General features: G+C 39.7%; 1 protein-coding gene across 1 annotated transcript in view; it reads right to left on the reverse strand.

The window, feature by feature from the left end:
- Window positions 1–20,504, reverse strand: part of gpc6a (glypican 6a) — a 127,206-nt gene that overhangs the window by 24,194 nt on the left and 82,508 nt on the right. Inside the window, exons 4-6 of the mRNA XM_062381777.1 lie at window positions 20,203–20,368; window positions 6,658–6,788; window positions 4,499–4,642 (exon numbers count right to left, since the gene is read on the reverse strand). Coding sequence (XP_062237761.1) covers window positions 4,499–4,642; window positions 6,658–6,788; window positions 20,203–20,368 — 441 coding nt within the window. The remainder of the gene's footprint in view (window positions 1–4,498; window positions 4,643–6,657; window positions 6,789–20,202; window positions 20,369–20,504) is intronic.

Here is a 20,504-nt window from a genome sequence, read left to right on the forward strand (position 1 = left end):
TCAACAATGTAATCCATAGAGCTAAGCCACTATCATAGCTAAGATTGTAACCAGTTCCGTACACATTAATTTAACATTTTCAAGTTTAGCAGTGGGTTTATAGCTGACATTGAAAATGCCATCATTCTTATTTTACCATTAGAGAAAGGGAGATTCCCTTGTAAACACTTTAGGGCCTTAAACCTAATATACATTTTATGCCATAAATCATTGAATTAGTTGTTTCAGTGAACAGTCCAGTGGTCTCAATTAAAAGAAAAAGAAAAGTAAAGAAGAAAAAAGTCTAATACACCCAACAATCATAAATCAAAGCACAAGTCGTTGGAATCACTGTCTCATGGCTGTTTGCCTCTGCCCAAAGTTGATCAAGCATTCTTGATGTATCATGTTCAAAGGAATGGGACAGACGTGATGCCACAGTGACTTTGAAAGCCAAAATCGAATCAGTACATCCATGAAACCATGTGAGTGTTTGTGCCACATTCTAAGATTTCGGTCCACACGAAGCGTTTTTTCAAGCCCACAAATGTGTCTTAATTCATCCTTTTTGTATTTACACAAATTCTTTGTTCACATTAAGTGAAGGAAGCTCTGACATAATCTTGATGTAATAAACCCTCTGAGACGGACCTCTCTCAGATTTGAATATTTTAAACGTTCAGGTCTGATCTGAGATGAGTTGTTTGAAAACTTCTACAAAAATCCTCCTAAACCATGGAGGTTGTGAGTAATGATGACTGGGAGCTTCACAGTCATTCATTAGCCTAAGTGTTCAACAGCGCTCAAACTCACATATTTACCAAACCTTGCTCCTTGTTTTGTGCCCTGAAGCAATTCAATTGTTTTTTTAATCAAAGTAGCTTATCTCGGAAAAATGCGAAGACTACTTCCTCTGACCTTTTCTTCTCTCGCTGAATGTGTGTGCAAGTTGGTCCCAGTGACTGATTACGTGATTAGCTGCTGCTGCCTTGGTGAATAAGATTGTTCACATGACTGTAAAGAGACAAGTAGTGGCCTCTGGTTTCTATTCATACATCTGACCTTCTGAGGTCAAGGCTTGAGGAGGCGTATACATGTTACTGCCATCTGCACTAGCGGACCTTGTGGTGCACCAAGCATTTCACAACACGTGTGTAATTGTGGATCTATGTAATAAATACAACTTTGACCTCGACAGTGACAAGCAACACTTTAACTTACCCTGATAAACAGTGTTCAGAATGTTGTGTTCTTATGCTCTCATACATTTTATGTTGCACATTTGCCAAATAGAGGAACAAATAAACTAAGTACTGCACAAGGCCTTCAAAATGCACTTCCAGAAACATTTTACATTTTACATTTTACATTTAAGTCATTAAAACATTCAAAAGATATGATTCCTTTTGTCAGAAATAAAATCCTCTATCTGCTCCTTCTAATGATAAATAGCTGTTCAGATGTGGGTGTGGAATCCAAAATATTCCTGCTAATCCAGGATATAATTTGGCCACTGCAGGTTAACAGGATTATTTTAGCAGGCATTTGAAAGAAGCTAAGGAAACACCTTGGATACTTAGGTCATCACATGCAAACGTCTACCAGTCATGACAATGGGAAACATGTTTAAAGTCTCCAATCAATCAGAGCTCTGAATGATGGAAACAACTGAAGAAAATGGAGAATATGAATATGGAAAAAAAAAAAGGATTCAAACTCAAAACCTTCTTGCGGAAACACCTTGGAACCCATGTAGGTTATCCAGATGAAGAGAAAAGAAATGCAGAAATGACCAGTATCGATATCGGCCTCAGCAGCTTAACGTTGAGTCGCACGCAAGAGAGAGAAACGCGAATAATTCACCCAACGCAAATAAAGAGCCGGTGTCACAACAAGCAATCAATATCAACTGTGAATAATGTAAAGAAGTGGATTACTTTGGGCAGGATGATTAAAACACCACAAGACAGATGACTTGGTGAAAGTAAGAGGAGGAGTTGAAGGCTTACATTGTGTTGCATTCTCCTCCAGACAACCCTCTGGGAGCAGCAGGGAAATGAAGAAGACAGAGATTTAATTGGACATCGGACAAATAGACTGACTGAGACAGAGAGAGACAGAATAGGAGCAAAAAGAATGTCGTTAGTCGTTAGTGAGGGAAGAAGTTTAAATGATAAATGGTGACGCAGAAATTTCCCGTCCTGCGGTTTCATTTCACCATGAGATTTAAAACCTTAAGCCACTTTACTCACAATGAAAAAACATGAAATCAGTATAAAACCTCTCACATGTAATCAAAGCAAATACCAGGACGATGCAGCACGATGGGGAGAATTGGTCTGAAGTGGTGTTTTATTTAGTGCACTCAGCACTGCTCAGCGGAAAATACATGATCGCAAAATCCTGTCTGGTGCAGATATATATTTCCGAATGGACCTCACCTGCTTCAGAAATGTACACAAGGAACTTAGATATGGAGAAACGCGAGTGAGATGCGATCAAGAGAGTAAGTCCAACCCGGAGCACTTTTTCCTCATCTTTTACTAGAAGTTGGCCCGAGAGCATGTAAACATGAATTATTAAAGATTCTGAAACCTGTGGAGTTCCTAAAAATTTGCTTTTGACTTTTAGTAGTATATTTTTTTCCCCTTTAGTGTAAGTGTTACGAAGCAAAGAGGAAGGTTGGGTTAGTTTCTAATAAGGCCTGTATTTGAGGATATGCTGAATTGAAGAACAGCCTTTTCAAGGGTTTGGGTTTTGTATTACACTTAATGTGTTTATTTCTAACAATTGCAGCTTTTGGAAGTACAGACTCCTTGTAAAGACAGACACAGTATACAGCATTTGATCTACTTCCCTGCTGCCGCATAATTTCCATTTTAATCCTGTCACACAATTTATACAGCAGAGGATTATCCACTGTACCTTTTATTTAAAAGGACCAGATTTTATTTATTAAATGGATTTGCCAAATGTGGAAGGATTACGTGAAGGAGCATTTGCAAAAGGGTTTGGTCAGACGATAAATTGATGACATTAAGAGAAATGTCCTGACATATACTGTCTCAAAAGTTTTTCAGTGGAATCTATTCAACACATTGATGTCAGTCAACATAACACATCATTAAAGGGAAAATTCAATAGCATTGTGTCATTTTATTAAGAATAATACAATGTAAATTGTACGACCATAGATTTTAACTAGTGTATCTAACTTATTTCGGCTTATACACATAATTTTGCTTGATTTCCAGTCATTCTTTTAACATATTCATGTATGATGATGATAATAATTATAATAGAAGGTTGCTGTTTACTGGAGCTCGACATATAAAGACTCTTACACAGTGGGTTTCAGTGGCACGGTCCAGTGGAATAACTCATTTTAAAGAAGTCCCAAATTCTTTAACATTGTGAGGCTTCTGTTGATTTTTTGGGGGAAAAATTCAATAATGTTGATTAAAAAATATTTCCATGTGGTATCACATGAGGACTGTGCTGGAGGTATATGCTCTCTCTAGTTGTGAATAGGATCCTTTTGGGAGAAAACATGGTTCTGATGGTATCTCAGAAGTAAAACCCACAATTTCTTCCTTTAAATGTTGGAGTTTTTGTTTTCTTACTCCGAGTACTGCAGTGGAGGATGTCACATAGCAACTGAGCTCTATGGGGAACATATCAGCATGGATATACGATGACATTTCAGCTGGAATCTTTGAGGTCCCCAATTCTTTTCTGCCCTTTGGACTTGAGCCCGGGTAAGTCTACCTTAAACTCAGCATGCCGCCACCAGGTCTGCCTCCGCCAGAAATATAAAAAAAAAAAACTCAACATGCTCAGATTCACACACACTGAGTAGTTAAAAGATGGAGCGAGAAATGAAGAAGGAATTCAGACTCCAACAAAACTATCTGTCCAACAATTACTATTATTATTATTATATATACTGTTGCTGCTATTATTACTATATACTGCTATTATATTGGTATAATTACTATCATATATAAATATACATTACATACTATATATACTGTACTATTTTTTATATACTGTCTAACAATAACATTAACCATCATATCATCAGTACTATTACCATCATCTGCCACTGCACCTTATCTGCCTATTTATCTTGTGTTTCTGTTCTTATTCGTTCTACTGCAATATATTATTTTATATTTTATTCTATTGTATTGTATTTTATTGTATTCAAATGTACCGGCTGCTATGACGACTTAATTTCCCTTCGGGGATGAATAAAGTAATCTATCTATCTATCTAGAGTTATTTTAGGATTCCACTGGAGGCCTCATACAAAATGTTCAAGATTTATTTTTTGTTCCATCATCCCTGTCAAAGAACCGTGCTTTAAATGTTTGTTTTATATCGTGCTTTTAATAAAGATAAATATTTCACTTTATTTGTTATTTTACACCAAATTTATTCAGATTTTTCAAACAAGTCATTTTTTTAACATATTCCAAACAAAGAAATATACGTCTTCTTGTGTCTGTGTACGTACCAGTCTATCCAGGCTTGTTCCGGCTGCTGTGGTCGGCCTCTCCTCGCGGGTGTAGGGTCTGAAACGAGCGTTGAACACATCTGAGATGCCGCGTGCAGACCGGCCCATTCCCGATGGCTTTGGTTGGCCACACCCTTGAAAAACCTAAAATGAACATAGGACGATAAAGTGAAAATGAAAAAGCACTGGTCTGCAGCATGAAACAATGCCCAAAGCTTCAGGATCATGTGTATCTCTTTTGTAGAATACACATTTTTCTTTTTGATCCTGTAAAAGTTTTAGTTTGCCTACACCACTGAAAGCTTTCCTTGGAGAAGCCTCTGTCAATTTGCTCACAGCACCATTTCTGGTTGGTGATCTGAGATAGAAAATGATACAGAGCCAGCCTCCTCCAACCACTCTATCAGTGCCCAGGCCTCATTTTACAGGAAGTGTCATATTGGTGGCAAAAAGGAATTTGCTTGAAAATGAAAGTCACGCTTCAAAAAGAAATGCATTTTGCCAGAGTTTCTAGGTCAAAGACTCACGATGGACCAAAGTTAAACCAGCTCTTTACAAAATGTTACATCATTGAGCTTTGATTATGGTTATAGAACTAATAACGTATGGAATAAAGGAAAGGGATATTTTCATGGGGCCGATGCCGTTTTCAACTGAACCGTGACAAGTCTGGATAAAAAAAATATTAACAGTAACTAATGCTTAGTGTTTACTTATTAATAATCAGAAAATAATTGCAGGTTACATCAGGAAACACAATCCTTGGAAAAAAAAGACTGTTATTAATTTAGTTGAAATACAAACTTTGGCTTTGTTGTGCCTAAAATGAGCCAAGAAAAGAAATGCAGTTCCGTTATTATTTGAACCCTACATTAATTCCTGTGTCGTTCACAGAACTTCATTCTGAGAATAGATTGTTTTCAGATGGCTCCGTCTCTATAGGCTCTCAGGGCCCAAACAAGAGACCTGCAAACAGCCCAGCTCATTAGGATTCCTGTCTGGCCTGTCTGCTGGCCCCTGGCACAGGATGTGATGGAGCACTCTAATGCGCTACATGGCCGTCACGACAAGAGGCTGTCTTCTCTCTAATATTTATCACTTCTTCAACATGATTACAATTCCACTATCCTGTACATCTCACACGAGAAAACGGTTTTCAACAGGCACGCGCTGCAAGACTGAAGGCACAATGCAGAGTGGCCTGACACATTCCGCAGAGCGCGGCGACCGAGGAAGGGCCACTTACGGTCGAGATGTGACTACGGGAGAAAAGATTGTAATCTCAGAGCAATCTTTCTGCCAAGTGCAACCTTCAAGCGTCAGGTGCTTAGACAAAGGGTCCAGCTGTGAATTGTAGCTCCCCAGATATAGAAAAGAATGCAACATCTAATTCACTGACCTTTGCAACCCGGGAGTGAAGATGGGCCAGAATATATCAAAGCATCAGAATTAAAGGTGAAGTGAGAAGGTGGCTTATTTTGAAGAAAACATTTTCTGTGCGCGATAATATCCTGAGGTGTTGCTTCATATTTGGAACTATTCCACTGAGTTATTAGATATTTGAACTGCAAAGGAATGTATCTAGTTACTTCCCTTGCATGTTAACTCTCTTCTTAAAGAAGACTCATATAAGATTAAACTGTTTGCCAAAAACATAACAGTTAAATGTGTGATCTCAGGTTCTTATCTTAGACCACGGGTTTGATCCTAAATATTTAGATTGAGGCTGTAGACGGATTGTTGAATTGGTTAAATATTGAAAAGTGGACACATCTTGTTTCAGGTTTTAACGACACAATTAGAGGAAAATGCATGACATGTGTATGACAATTTTGTGACTGATAATTTCTTTCAAAACATAAATGTAATGTGTCATATCAAGTTTCTTTTAAAATCTTTACTTTGGTTAAGAAGTACCATATGAAGATAGATAGATTAACATTGATGAACATTGTCCTTTGAATCCCATCACTGTGTATAACAAGGCTTCTGATGCTTCTGAACATAAACTGTATTCAAAAACAGTTTGATAGTATTTTCAGCCGTACAAAAAAATGCTCGATAAAAATACTGCAATAATTTACCCAATAAAATGATTTCAATACAAAGATATATTTGTATTCAAGAATGGCAGACCAAGCTGACTTAGGGCACAGTACCTTGGCGGACACCGTCATGCTGTTGTCTTGCATGGTCATGATAGCGTCAGAGATCTTGATGTCGATTGGATCAATGGCTTCTTCGATGTTGAAGGGTCCGTCCAGTCTGTCTGCCACCAGTAACATAGCATCTGTTATAACACAGAGGACACATGTCAATGCAGAAATGTCACTACTTCTGTGGGCACATACGGTTCAAGCATACAAACAAGTTTATATCATCTAAGAAGATTAGAAATACATGTCGCAAAACCCCTGAGGGTACAATCCCTGACATGGGTTTTAAGGTTTGAGCTCTAACAGAGAGTTCTACTCAGTAGTGCTTTCTGCGAGTGGGTCGACTGCCACTGACCAATCACAGACAAGAGAGGAAACTGCAAGTACCTTCATGCAAAAAAAAAACAGAGCGGAAGAACCAGATAGAGTTTGTGCTTGTTAGAGTTTGTGCGACAACAAGTCAAAATTAAATTTCAATGTGCTTAGTTTGCAAATGGCTAATACATAAAACAAATCATTGATTTGCATATGCTAATGGCTCCAGACAGAGAATGACAAGACTTCTGATTTATTCATCCGTATGAATTAGTATTTCTAAATTGTGAAAATGTTTCAATAAATTCATAAAATCCATGTCTTCGTCTCATGCTGGTAATTACTTTTTAATAACATCTCAGACACTTGTTTATTTCTGTCAAGCATGACTTACATAAGTCGCCAAATCCAGCATGTATCGCTTAAAAACCTGTTATATAAATGTTTGAGCTCAACAAGAGGCACGGCAAGTTCAAAAGTGTGTGTTGAGGCTGCAGCTGTCACCCAAGTCACAAAAGTGTGGCTCGGGCTCGGGCCCTGAAGTCTGTGAGTGATCGATAGAGAAGTGCATGTGAACGTGTGTTATTTAAAGTCTGTCAATTCACACCTTGATTATTTCATACACAGATATTCTTTTGTACTGTGTCTTTGAAAACATATTAATCATGTATCATTATACAACTTCCGACCTATTGTTGCAAGTTTTGGGAAGCTCACGCCTCAACAAACAAATATTTCCTGAGTCTAATCCTGAAGCATATCATAAAAATGCCCAAAACAATTACTACACATTGCAAAAGAACATACAAGCTTCTATGGCGTGTTGAGGCTACAGTTGTACTGTGAGTGCTACTTCTTAGAAGTCTCATTCAACAATGACAACAACAATAACTATACCGGCCTTTCTCACCAGACGACCCCACAGTCTTGGCACAAATCTGGACTTCTCTACAGATGATCCAGACTGCAGAAGTGTGTCTCTAAAGGGTCACCTGAAGAAAATGAAAGTCACTAATCCTTGTTGGTTGGGCACCAATGCCCCTAAACTTCATTATATAGTCTTCTGCTGGCTTATGGCCTTATAGAACCTGTGAAAGACCCATTTCCTCCAAAAAAACACCTTGTAACACCGTGACCTGCCTAACGAGAACTTGTTTAAAGTTCTCCTACACTAACACGCAGTTCTTACTTCAAGGTCTCCTTCTGTGAGCACCTGTCAAATTAGTACATGTTATGTATAAATTAAAAATAGAACTAGCGCAGGGAGCATGACATTATTACCTCCGAATCGATAGCTAAAACGAATTACCCACCAAATTGCCACTTAATCATACTAAAATAATGTGATGTTATCGTTTTCATACAGACAGATGATACTATTGATCATGTCGGACTGGGAGAAGTCAGCGGTGAAAATAATGTGTTTGACATTTTCATTATACTCCTTCCTGTCTCTCCCCCCCCAAAAACTAATTAAAAGACCAGTAAGTCGTGTTTGAAGGGTTAGCGCTGGTTAAGTGGGAGGGCAGCGATATCAAGAAGCCTTATATCTCAGTGCAGTGGCATTTACAGGGCTGTGGACCAATCAGGAGAAGCCTATTTGCCTCTCCGGGGGGGTGTGCACCTTACACAAGAGAAGCAGAAACACATTAGTCATCTGCTGCGTCTTTAGCTGGGAGGAGAGGCAGTGTAAATCATTAGATCATAGGTTATCATGACTAGAATCTTGATGTGGAGCGATCATTAGTCTCTACTACAGCTCTTTAGGCTGCGGCAGCACAGCCTGATGATTTTACATCCTGCTGTGACACTGGTAAACAGCAAAACTCCCACGGACTCTGCCTTGAGACAGGGCTTTAATCACAGGCAGAAAGCAAAACAAAAATATTTCTGCTTACATTAGATAAATATATTTAGATATCAGGATCCATCATCAGATAGCACGTCAGTGACTCAGTATCGTACTTTCCCTAGCTTATTTATTATTTGTTCAGACTTGCTGTCTGTATCCGTGACCTTGCTGTTGGAATCCAAGGATTCTAAGATCTTAAGGTCTGATCTTGTTATTTTAAACAGAATAAAAAATGTTATTCACACGTTGTGTCTTTTTATGCAGAAAAAGAAAGATATCACAAAATATATTCTAGCCTTGCTTTCGTCCGTCTTAATACTTAATATCCAGGGGCCCTGTCTCGGCCCAACAGAATTATGCAACAGCTGCAACCCAACCTCCAAGCTGGTGAAATGATCCTTGGCAAATGATCAGTGGGTGGAATTCTGGTTGTGATTTGAATCTGGATTAGACCAGATCAAAAGATTATTTTGTTAAAGTCAAGACTCATGCTCATACGTCCTAACTCAGCGATTTATCACCCAGAAGACTGATAATGACAATCCAATCCCCACTGGGAGATAGTTTGTAAGTTCAAGCTTTAACTCAGAAGAACTGTCCAGTAGGCTCGTGACATTGATTCAAGCAGAACTACACCATTTGCACAAAAGAGCACAAATGTCAGCGCTCATTTATTTTCCATACTGCAGACTTCTAAAACAAATAGTTTGACCTTTAGGAAAATGCAAGTCGGGAGAAAATATCAATACCACTCTCATGTAAAACGTAAAGTTAACTTTTTGACTTTAAGCTTTTTGCCATTCAAGATTTCTTAAACCAATACCTGCTGAGTGTTTTTCCTTTCTCATGAAACTTTAATTTTCATCATTTCCATCTATATTTGCTTGCTATGGTGTCGCCTTCCTTATCTTTGCAGATGCTTTGTGGTGTTTCCTGTGTTACTGCTGCCACCTATGAATAAGTGGAACAGGGAATCCAAAGGGAGAATGTAAATCGATCCTCTAATCTGCTCACACACATTCAGAACACAAAGGAGAAACATTTACTCCAAAGGTCGAAAGCTTTTTCCACAAAAATGTGTTAAAAAAATTAGATTAAAAATATATGAATAGGGAATTGGACTGTGAAGTTTCCACAAATATATGAAGCTCCCGGGTCCTGTAGTGTATCTCTGACACCACTGGTCCAAATTTTACAGAACTTTAGTTAACTGGAGTTTAAGTTACTGGGGTTTGGTTAACTGGGGTTTGGTTAACTGGCCTTATTAAAAAACTAATAATCATTAGATACAAGGTCACTTTTCAGGGTAACAACATCAATGTAGTTTTAAGTAAGGGGAATGACAAGTTAACTTTTGAAAAGAAATGTTTTATTTAATTTACTTGATGGTTTCAAGAAATAAATCTTAAGATTGTGTAGCTCTTACCTGAATCTGTCATCTCATGGTTCACACCTGTTAAACCCAACCGGACAATAATAACTTCAGGCTATCAACTTGTTTTTTTTCTTATGAACAGATATATAGACAGACCATAGCCTCCTCTGTCTGTTACCGGCTGTGAGTGTGAAAAGAAGAATTTCTGTTTGTTTACTTCGGAGCCTCAAATTGATGCTCGGTTGGATTTTCATCAGGATGTGGCCGGAGGTCACTGTGGAGTCTTCACTTGACTATGTTTAGTAGCTCACTGCTCTATTGCCACTGCTAAAAACAGCCTCTGTGGACATTAGTGAAAGTAGAGGGAAAACTGCAAGCAATTCTCCACTCATTCAGAAAAAGAGTCTCAAAGACATAAATGGCGGTATCAGATGAGCTCTGACAACCTATTTTTCATACAACTTAATGAATATTTGATGGGCTGTGACTATGAGTCAGCCATATGAACAGCTATGAGGAGCAGGTTACTTCTACGTGCTTAAATAACTTCAGAAAGGATGTCTCATATGGGAACGCTTCTTTCAAAGGCTTTGTTGATGAAAGACATTTACACGTTGAATCAGTTCTAACCATAACTCTTAAGGGGGGGGGGGGGCTCGCAGAGGATGATATTTCGTGTGCAGACTAAGCTGTTTCAATTATGCACAATGTTTGGCTCATGCCATCTGTACCACCATCCTTCGGTCACCAGTGTGCAGTCACAAGTGTATTATCCTGGATACTTTTCCTTGTGGGATCGGCTTGTTATCTTATTCATCCGTCCTTCTTTTTACAGATTGCAAAAACATTTCAACATAGTTTTAAAAAGATGTCACTCAAAACAGGGTTGTATACCTACAACACTGCTTACTGGTTAAATCACTTTAAAAGTATTATTATTATTATTATGCTGATGATTTAGCCTCGGTCTCTTTAAGGCCACCCTCCCGACAAAGACCGGTCTGCTCTGATTGGCCGGCTGCTCGGTCAACCACTTCCAACACATGTGGGCAACGTTGGCGAACATTATTCAAATCTGTGGAAGTATTTGTGACGAAGCGTTTCAGGAGCATCTGGAGCTGTATCTACTGTTGGAAAGTGAAATAAACCGTAGACTTTAAGCTTTTTTACTCAGAATACCTACACAATACACAACACATCTTTTTGTCTATAGTTTTTGTAATGGTATACGCACAGAGAGAGGATAGCAGTTTAAAGTTTAAATTACACAAAGATGTTCCCCACATTGCTCTTCTCTATTCTAAACTAAGATCACTAACCTGACATGTTCTGTGTTTACCTCTTCAGCTAACATTCATCTAGACTGGTGTATTTGTTTGGGAATTCATGTACAGATGAAATAATTAATATTCTAATGGTAAATTGACAAATAGAATATTGATTTGTACAGCATTCATCCATCTACCCATTGACTGACACAGTGGGTTGTATTGGCATGATTGTTTGCTTCTAGATACATAGCTCCAGCTTTTCGTGTCGTTTGGCTTCAGGCTTCACTGCATGCTCTCTTATTTTCTAATGGAAAACTTTTTTTCCCCTCTCTCACCCAGAAGGAATTGGAGAGAGTACAATACCTGCGGAGTCCCTCAGGGGACACAACAATCACTCATACGTGACTCCTTGACAAATCAACAACTTTAAAGTAAACTCGCTAATAGACGGAAACGTGGTATTCCTACTTCTCGGGAGCATTGTTTTATTTAACGAGTATTTCTGCTTCTTTAATTTCTGATCTCGGCGTCATGTCGATTTAACCTCTTTAACAGTTTGTCATTTTTGATGAAGTGAGCGTCGCTGGAGTGATCAATAAATACATCAACTGTAAGATCAATTTCTGTCACATAATACTAGATCCATCCCGAGCAGGTGCCTGTAAATCAGTTACAATACACAAACTGTGCTCTGGTTTCATACCCATTGCAGAAAGAACCCTAGAGATTAAAATACTGACATGAGTAACACTGACAAAATGTTGGTCTGTGCCCGCTTTCACTTAATTGATCGCTTTACTGACGGGCTCTGATCCGGGCTACAGTGCAGATATCAAGTGATACATGATTTTGTAAACAACGTCCTATAGGTAGGCAAGCCTCTAAATCTCTCATGAGATTTTCAAAAGTTAACGCAAAGACCAAAAAATCGATACGAGTGAGAGTTGATCATTCTCTTCCTGCCCTGTGGCGAAGGATCACTCTCAGATGTCAGGGGTGGAAAATCTTGGACTATTTCACACCACTTAAAACAGACTGGCCCAACTGAAATGAAACACATAAGAAAAGGGAAAGAAATCACACTGGGCTCTGCGTGAGCGCTCTGCAGTCAATCAGAGGAACAGCGTTTCAAGTTGTGTGCAAATTCGGAAGAAGAGAAATCCTCAAGTCAGGCTCAAAATCCTCATGTGTGACCTCGTCTATGGGATTTAAAGACAGATCACTCTTCTAGTTATGTGAACTGGAACAGTCATGCCACTTGGATTATTCTCTACAGTGACAAAGGATGGGGACAGAGGTATAGCACAGCTTTTGTTATATATGAAAGCAGGAACTCTCTTCTTATCTGTTATATTCTCAAATGACTTAAACTCGGTCAATTAGATAAACTTGCCTCGTTTTTTTTTAGTTTTCCACTGAGCTTCAGCAAAACTTTGTTGGTGCAGTAATTGCACTTCCAGTGTTGATGTGAATTAATGGAGGGGGGACAATTCTGTTGGATTGGAAATGATGAACATAATGCACGGGGGATTGCCACCCAACTGCCCACAAACACTGTCCCAAGTCTGCCCAATGATTCAGAGCTGGAGAGAGGAAAATGGAGAGAATAGCTCTCACCATCTGCCACTGCAGACTGGAGGGAATGTCTGCTTATAAACACCAAATGTAACCAACAGCACACGTTGTTGACACCCTGCACAAACTGCTAGTGACAAGTGATTTACTCCACAGCCAGAGGTGGTGCTTTTAACCATGGGAGTTAGAAATTGAAGTCATTGTGACGATTGTTTCACAGGATCAGAGTATGAATTTCTCAAATCCGCCTTTGTTAAACTCTGGAATCTAAATTTTTTTAAATTGGAATTAAAATTTGAAATCATATGTTACTTCATTAGCTCAACAAGCACGGGTTATTTCCTTTGTCTTTTATCTGTCTGTTAGCAGGATTAAGCAAAAACCAGTCCACTGATTTTGTGAGCTACACAGGAACATAGGGATTTTATTCACTTTCTTTTACACTGCAAGATACAGTATTTGGAGAAATATTTGGGGAATTTGGCATAAATAAAAAATAAAGCACATAGAGTGCTGATTTCTATAAACAGGAGCAGCTGTAGAAATTTCTTTGTACTTGGTATACTGTACAATGTGTGTATCTGATCCCAAGAATATATATATATATATTCAGTAGCTCCTTGGGAATGTTATGCCCTGTACAAGTGCCCCTCTGGTTTGTTGCTTGTAATGATGGAAGTGAAAAAAAAAACAATAAAGAGAAAGTTTCAAGAATCCAACCTTTAATCTTTCATTTGATTAATCTATGAAATCCCTCAGAAGTTTATTGTTTTTCTTGTGAACAGTTTTTTTAATCTTTGCTAACCATGCCCATTGTTTTGGCCTGACAACAAACCAAATCCACTCTGCACCTGCACCGTGTCTCCGTGTCAGGGAGACATCCCTGCATGGCTGCACATGCATTGGGGACCCGGGTCCTTGTTTACATGCTTGCTGAGAGGAACTACAGCGACTCTGCTCAGTGAGTAAATGTGTCACCTCTTTGAAGTGCTGTTCGTCGCCGCAGAGGCTTTTTCCATTTATTCATTTTTTGTCCATCACAGCATATAGTTGATAATAGTGGAAAGCCTTTTGGATGCTAGCTCTAAATACAGCATGAACGCTAAATCTGGAAACTAGATCCAGATGATTATGGTAAAAACAGGAAGAAAAAACAAAACATGTTGAATAAAAAAGACAATATCTGTAAAAGGACAAACTATCCATCCTGTTTCTTACAAAGTGCAATATCAAATTGGCGGAGTACTTCTTTAACAACAGCGAGAACAAGAATGTGCAGATGGTTTTCAAAACAATCCATGTCCTTAAAGTACCCGGCGGAGAGGAACGGGGGGGGGGAGCCAAGGATTAATTTTTGCCACAGCAGACCTCTGAGCTCCCTGACCTTTCTTTGAAGGGCACAAACATGCAATAAGAGATTACAAACACATTATGTCTCCGCAAATGCGCTCCCACAGTACAGTGATGCAATCGTGTTTGACTTTAAGTGCTGCAGTGCACAACGACTTGCAGATGCTTCATATTGTTTATCGGCTCAATCATCAGGCTCCAAATCGGCTTGTTCCCATCAATCACTGTCCTTAGTTAAACCGAGTTTTTAAACACAAGGAACTCACCGTGTGAGTATCACGCGAGAAATAAACCTCACCCTTCCAGTCTTACTTTAACACCAAACACTGCCAAAACATTCTGCTCAAAGACGCCAGAGACAGATTCCTGTAACACTCAGTCAGTTTGCAGCTGCAAGAGGCGAATCAATTGCAAAAGACCCAGTGATTTGCCAACATATCTGTGTCTTTGGGGAGTCTCTCTACAGGCATGCTCTCACGCAGCTGGATTGTAACAGAACTAACAAATACTTCTTAATAAGACTTATATTTCTTCAGTTTTATTGGCTTTAGGCTCTGTCTGGATGACTCCAGCTCATTGTAAGTCTCAAATACCGTGTGTGTTATGGCTCACATGTGAACCCTCGTGTCATTTTGCATTAACACTTCTCTCTACTGCTGCAGCTGCTGCTTCTTCTTCTTCTTTCCTGGGCTGCCTCTCAGCTCTCAGCTCTCTGTCTGCGCTTCTTATTCTACTTTGGAATCCAGCGAGGTTAAAGGAACTGTGCATTTTGTAAGGGTGTGACCATTTAGCATTTCTTTCTGACCACTAGTGCCTTCTTTCAGTTGAGCGCAGTGCAGTGTTCATCACTAAACTTCTCAGAAAGGTTGGTTTCCCCACCATAGTTTCTTTTCAGTCAGATAACAGTCCTTTATACTCTAAAGTGAGTAATACATGAACCAACGTTGTTTATATTGAATTCTTAAAGAACAGCATGGCAGGGATATATCTCTCAGGTGTTGTTTAGAGTACTGTCTTGCTGTGATGTAATTCCACAGTAAAAGCACATTGGCGGGACAAAAGGCTACCACATGCAATACAATTAAACGTCATATTTGGGTAAACTAATGATAATGTATTTTTGTTGATAATAATATGCTCTCAAGGATAAAGTAATGACACTCAGTTTGCATTATACGTGGAGGCTGTGAGATTAATAAAGAAAACATTGCTGGCCATCTGCCGTGGTAACTTAGAGCTGCTCTCGTTTACAGTGAAGCTGCATAAGCATTCCGGCCAATATACGAAAAAGCAGCTTTTTGCAGATTCTGCACAGCCAGTAGCAATTAGATAGAAAAGATACTGGTTCTTGATGATGCTGAGAATATGGAGATCACTTCCACGAGGCAAAGTGACTCATCCAGCCTTCAGCACGGTGACAGGCAGAACCCGAATGGCTGGCTTTTTTGTTCCTGTCATGTCTGCTACTGAGACCATTGTGTTTCATTCTCACTCAGTTTGAGTTTGTAAGCTAAAATGTCTTTTGAACTAAAAGATGCAGTATTTGTATGTCATACTTAAGGAATCTTAAAGTCTAATGAATACCCCTCGAGCATGTTGCTGTTGAGCGAGCACACAGCTCGAAGGCTAAACCACACGGCAAAGCAGGAGTAGTTTCTGCCAAGCAATCCATATCGTTTAAAAGCAAAGCACTGGCAGGATGTTCATCTTCACAATCTCACAGGCGTCACAGAAAGTCCTTCCTGGAGGACAGCAAATATATTGGATTAGTTCTCTTGGACTGGTGGGTTGTGGGGTTGTGGTGAGGTCCAATTACACTGGGACACAATCCACACAATTAAAAAGAAATGAGCAAATAAAATCAATGAGGATTGCTTACATTGTGGTGTCAAAGGACTCAACAGAGGACAAGTGAAGCCTATATCTCAATTAGGGGCAGAAATAATGTGTTTGCAGGTACAGCCGAGTGTATGCGGCGAATACAATGGTTTAGAAACCACCTCTTATTTAAGGCCAGGAGTTCATTACAGCCACTAAATCCATTAAAGAAGAAGTGACCAGTCTCTAATCCATGCTGCTCTTTACCTACTCTTGTCTGTCTCTCCATTCTCACATACACTGATAATAATATAGGATTTAACCCTTTACCCCAATATTTTTCAGCTGAAATGAAAAGTCTAACTTCCCAAACTCCATCATTGAGTCATTAAACTCTATGAAGACTTTGCACATGTTTTTCATTACGAGTGATCAGCGAGGACTGTTAAGATGCATAACCGCAAATGCAGAAAAAAGTATTGTGGGGATTTTTAGCAGTGTCAGAGAGGATAACAGAGAAATAGACTAACCACTTACAGAATCCTGAATAGAAATAGTACGGCACTCATCCACTGCCTCACCCTAAAAAGTAAATAGTCTGCTTTATAACCACATAGAGGTAAACAAGTCAATGGTGTTGTTGCACTGAATCAAGTACACACATGAAGTTCATGACATTTTGACAGACGGGCATTTCAGACAGTCAGTCATGTGCACCCTGAATGACAGGCACACAGTAAGAGACTGTCAGGGCCAGTTAAAACTTTGTGGATGTTTTGACAGTCCACTGACCAACATTATTACGTATGAAACAATCAAATACTCTTTAATCTAATGATGTTTTTACTAAATCTAATGCCGCTCCAGATCATTCTGGTTTAAAAGCTCAGCCCTATCGAGCAGTTGAGAAGCTGTGGACAATAGTTTTTTTTGGAAGGAGTTTATGATCCGTCCATCCATCTATCCATCCATCCATCCATCCATCATCTAATATCGCTTCTCCTTTTTAGGGTCACAGGCGAGCTGGACGGAAGTGAAGCTTACATTTGGAGGGAGGAAGGGAACAGCCAGCACAGGTTAGTAGTCCATCACAGGGCTGACGGCTGACATATAGAGAGGAACAAATCCTTCATTCTCACACACACACCTACGGGTAATTTACCGTTGCCAATTAATCTAACCTGAATGTCTTTGGACCGCGGGAGGAAGCCGCAGCCTCTCGAGGAAACCCACACAGACACAGGGAGAACACGGGAACTCCAAACTGAACGACCCCCATCGCTGTGCTGCGGCAGCACTAACCACTTTACCACTGTGCCACCTGTTTATCAAACAGTCAATTAAAATCTGCTATTAATTTTGGCCATCTGCAGCTGAATTCATTATGTCACTTGCCAGTCCAAAACACCATTGATCCTGGTGTAAGCCTGAAAAACAGCGGCGCGTGAATAACAACCCGAGTCCTCCCCTCTCTAGCACTCTCTCTCTCTCTCTCTCTCTTTCTCTCTGAGAGTATTTTAACAAGGTGCTGACAAGAAAAATGATAATGATGTGTCTGTCATGATGCAGAGCTGGGTAAATTTGTCACGATGGCAGGTGACTGATGGTCTGGTATCATCCATTGGCCAAACCGTGAATTCCTTTCCTGAACATTTGAACAAACACACACACACACACACACACACACACGCACACACACACACACTCTAAAGAACATCACCCAGCCCAGGTAAGAGCAGGTAAATTACATCCACTCTCAGGTTTATACTCATTGTTCACTGACAGTCTGTCTACCATCTGCCGGCTGAAAGGCATCACAGTAACCTTTGCAAACTGCAATCTACTGTACTCAGACAGTAGATGGAAACACCTGGCATGGATGCTGAGATTATTATAGTTTTCCGTCTGGATCGTTGTATATAGGCTATATCAAAGTATTCACCAAGGTCACTGCTGTTACAATGCTGAATAAACACAGCACTGGCATATTTGTTCTTTTCTCCCCTTTAATGCCTGAAGAAGCTGTAGTGTGATACTGATGTTTAAATATAAAACTGCTTGTGTTTTTATGTTTATATTAAAATCACAAGTGTCTCTTCATTTGTTGGATAACTTTAAACTTGGTGTCTTACTAGGTCTCCGTTGTTACTGCTTCAGCCTCAGTTCCGTTTCAATGAAAGAACTAGTCATTCACAAGCATTGTTTGGAATTTCTCTTAATTTTAATTTGTTGAATATGTTTAATTTACATTGATTATTGTCAACCTTCCGATTTGTGTTACTCACTGTGTCCTATTTTCAAAGTTTGTTATCCAGAAAACAAATATTGTTCCACTTGTGTAAATGATGTAAGCTCAATATCATGAAGGGAGGAACTCATTATCTGGTTTTGTTTTTCACTTTGAATTGAGCGGAGCCGAGTTGGAAATTCTTGTTCTTTCTGTTTTCGTTTTTAATAAAGGCGGGGAACAAACATTTGTGTTTACTGCATAAATGTCCCTGATGTAGCTGGATTTACAGGATAAAAGGCATCATCTCAGTTTTCTCTCTCGCTGTGGAAGTTTTAAACTAAACAAAAAAATCCTTGCGTCTCCTTTGTCCTGTGGTCCTACCACTCAATGCTGTCAATAGTGACATTTAAGCATGGACAGAGTTCACAGGTAAATGCCATTGAGGGTTCTAAAAAAATTGAAGGTCGTGTCTCTAATGTAACCTTCTCTAATAAGAGATGATTTGAAGGGCTGACACTGACAGACCATGCAAGGGCTCAATCCATAAATTTCTATAATGCAAAGATGTGCTCCAGTGGTGAGAACTGACCTGTGATACATTTAGAAGTTGTCTCTGAAAGGCAAATCAATATTTCTTGCGAGCTGCATGGTAAGCAAATCGAAGTCCTTTAGCAACAGATAATGAATACCAAATGTCAGTAGACCTCAAAGATTTGTCTTTCATGGTGAAAATCAACATCCCCTGGGTTCTACATCTCTAATTATACCCTCAACAACACTGTCTTTACAAAGCCGGCGCAAAAATGAACATCTGCACAAAAACTGGTTCAAAAATCCACTTTTTCATCACCTCAAGGGTGTTTTTGTCTAACCAGATTCATCAGTGTGCTGCAACAACAGCTTTTCTCATTACTGTCACGCGCGGCGTCCCTGCACGACAATAGATTTGCCTCCTCACAACCGAACAAGACACTAACTTTTTAACACATGTCATAAAGCTGTGAGACATTTCATTCAGCGCATGGGGGCCTGTGTTGATCTGAGACTTCAGACATGCCACGGGAGAGAAGGAGCGCTACGTCATCTGATGGTTTCTCGAACGACGGGCTTGTCACGAAACCTCAGAAGTGTAGTTCACTTGACACACGGTCTTCAGGGATGTCGCTTCAAAAAGAGACTTCATTTTAAAAAAATAGGAAAAAAAAGTCCCTTACCGTGGGTGGGAGGGTGGGATTGGGGTACATAACAAATAAAGCATTGGCCTACAAAAGATCCAGAGGGAACGCTCTATGTGCCTCCTCTGTATCCATTTAACACGAGGGCTTACAGCAGCCAGCTACTTACAGCCTAACTGAAGTGCTATATTACTCACTGAGCTCAGCTGGAAACACTATAGAAAATGTGTTTGCCTAGGATCTGCTCTCCTTTATCAATCCCGAACAGCAGGGACCAAAGCTTTAAGCGCCATGCCAGGGCGCCGGCAACAGCAAACAACGTTTCAGTCAGAATAAAAAAGAGGGAACCGTTGCACAAATAAGATTTCAGTTTTGTCTCTGTAAATCCTCTCAAGCTGAATCTAACACAGCACATCCTGAATTCCCACAGAGACTATTCAAAGGCATTCGGGAAAAGTAACACGCAGACCTCGAAGTACAAGCGCGCACAAAGGCAGACAGGGAGACCTCGAACGATTTCAAAAGGTAAATGAGAAATGGGAGCAAAAGCCCTCGATTTGAATCACAATCGATGTGTTTTTTCTTACCGATAAAGAGGTTCCATTCAGGATCGAGGTCGGCCTGGTTGGCCAGACAGCCCCTCATAACGTTGTGACAGTAGTTGTGACAGGGTTTCAGCCCGGGCAAGCCGCGGCAGTAGGGACAGTACAGCATCTTGGTCAAGGCTCTGACACATGCAGGAGCGACATTCACCTAAGAAACAAAGAGACGAATGGAGAGAGGAGGTTTGATGAAACAAAATGATGCTGCAACACACAAGCAATACTGTCAGATTTGTATACAACATAAGCTAAACATGAGGTTTCTAAAGCAACCACAGTATAAGGAG

This window comes from Platichthys flesus, chromosome 1 (genome assembly GCF_949316205.1).
Source record: "Platichthys flesus chromosome 1, fPlaFle2.1, whole genome shotgun sequence".
Taxonomy (NCBI): Eukaryota; Metazoa; Chordata; class Actinopteri; order Pleuronectiformes; family Pleuronectidae; genus Platichthys; species Platichthys flesus.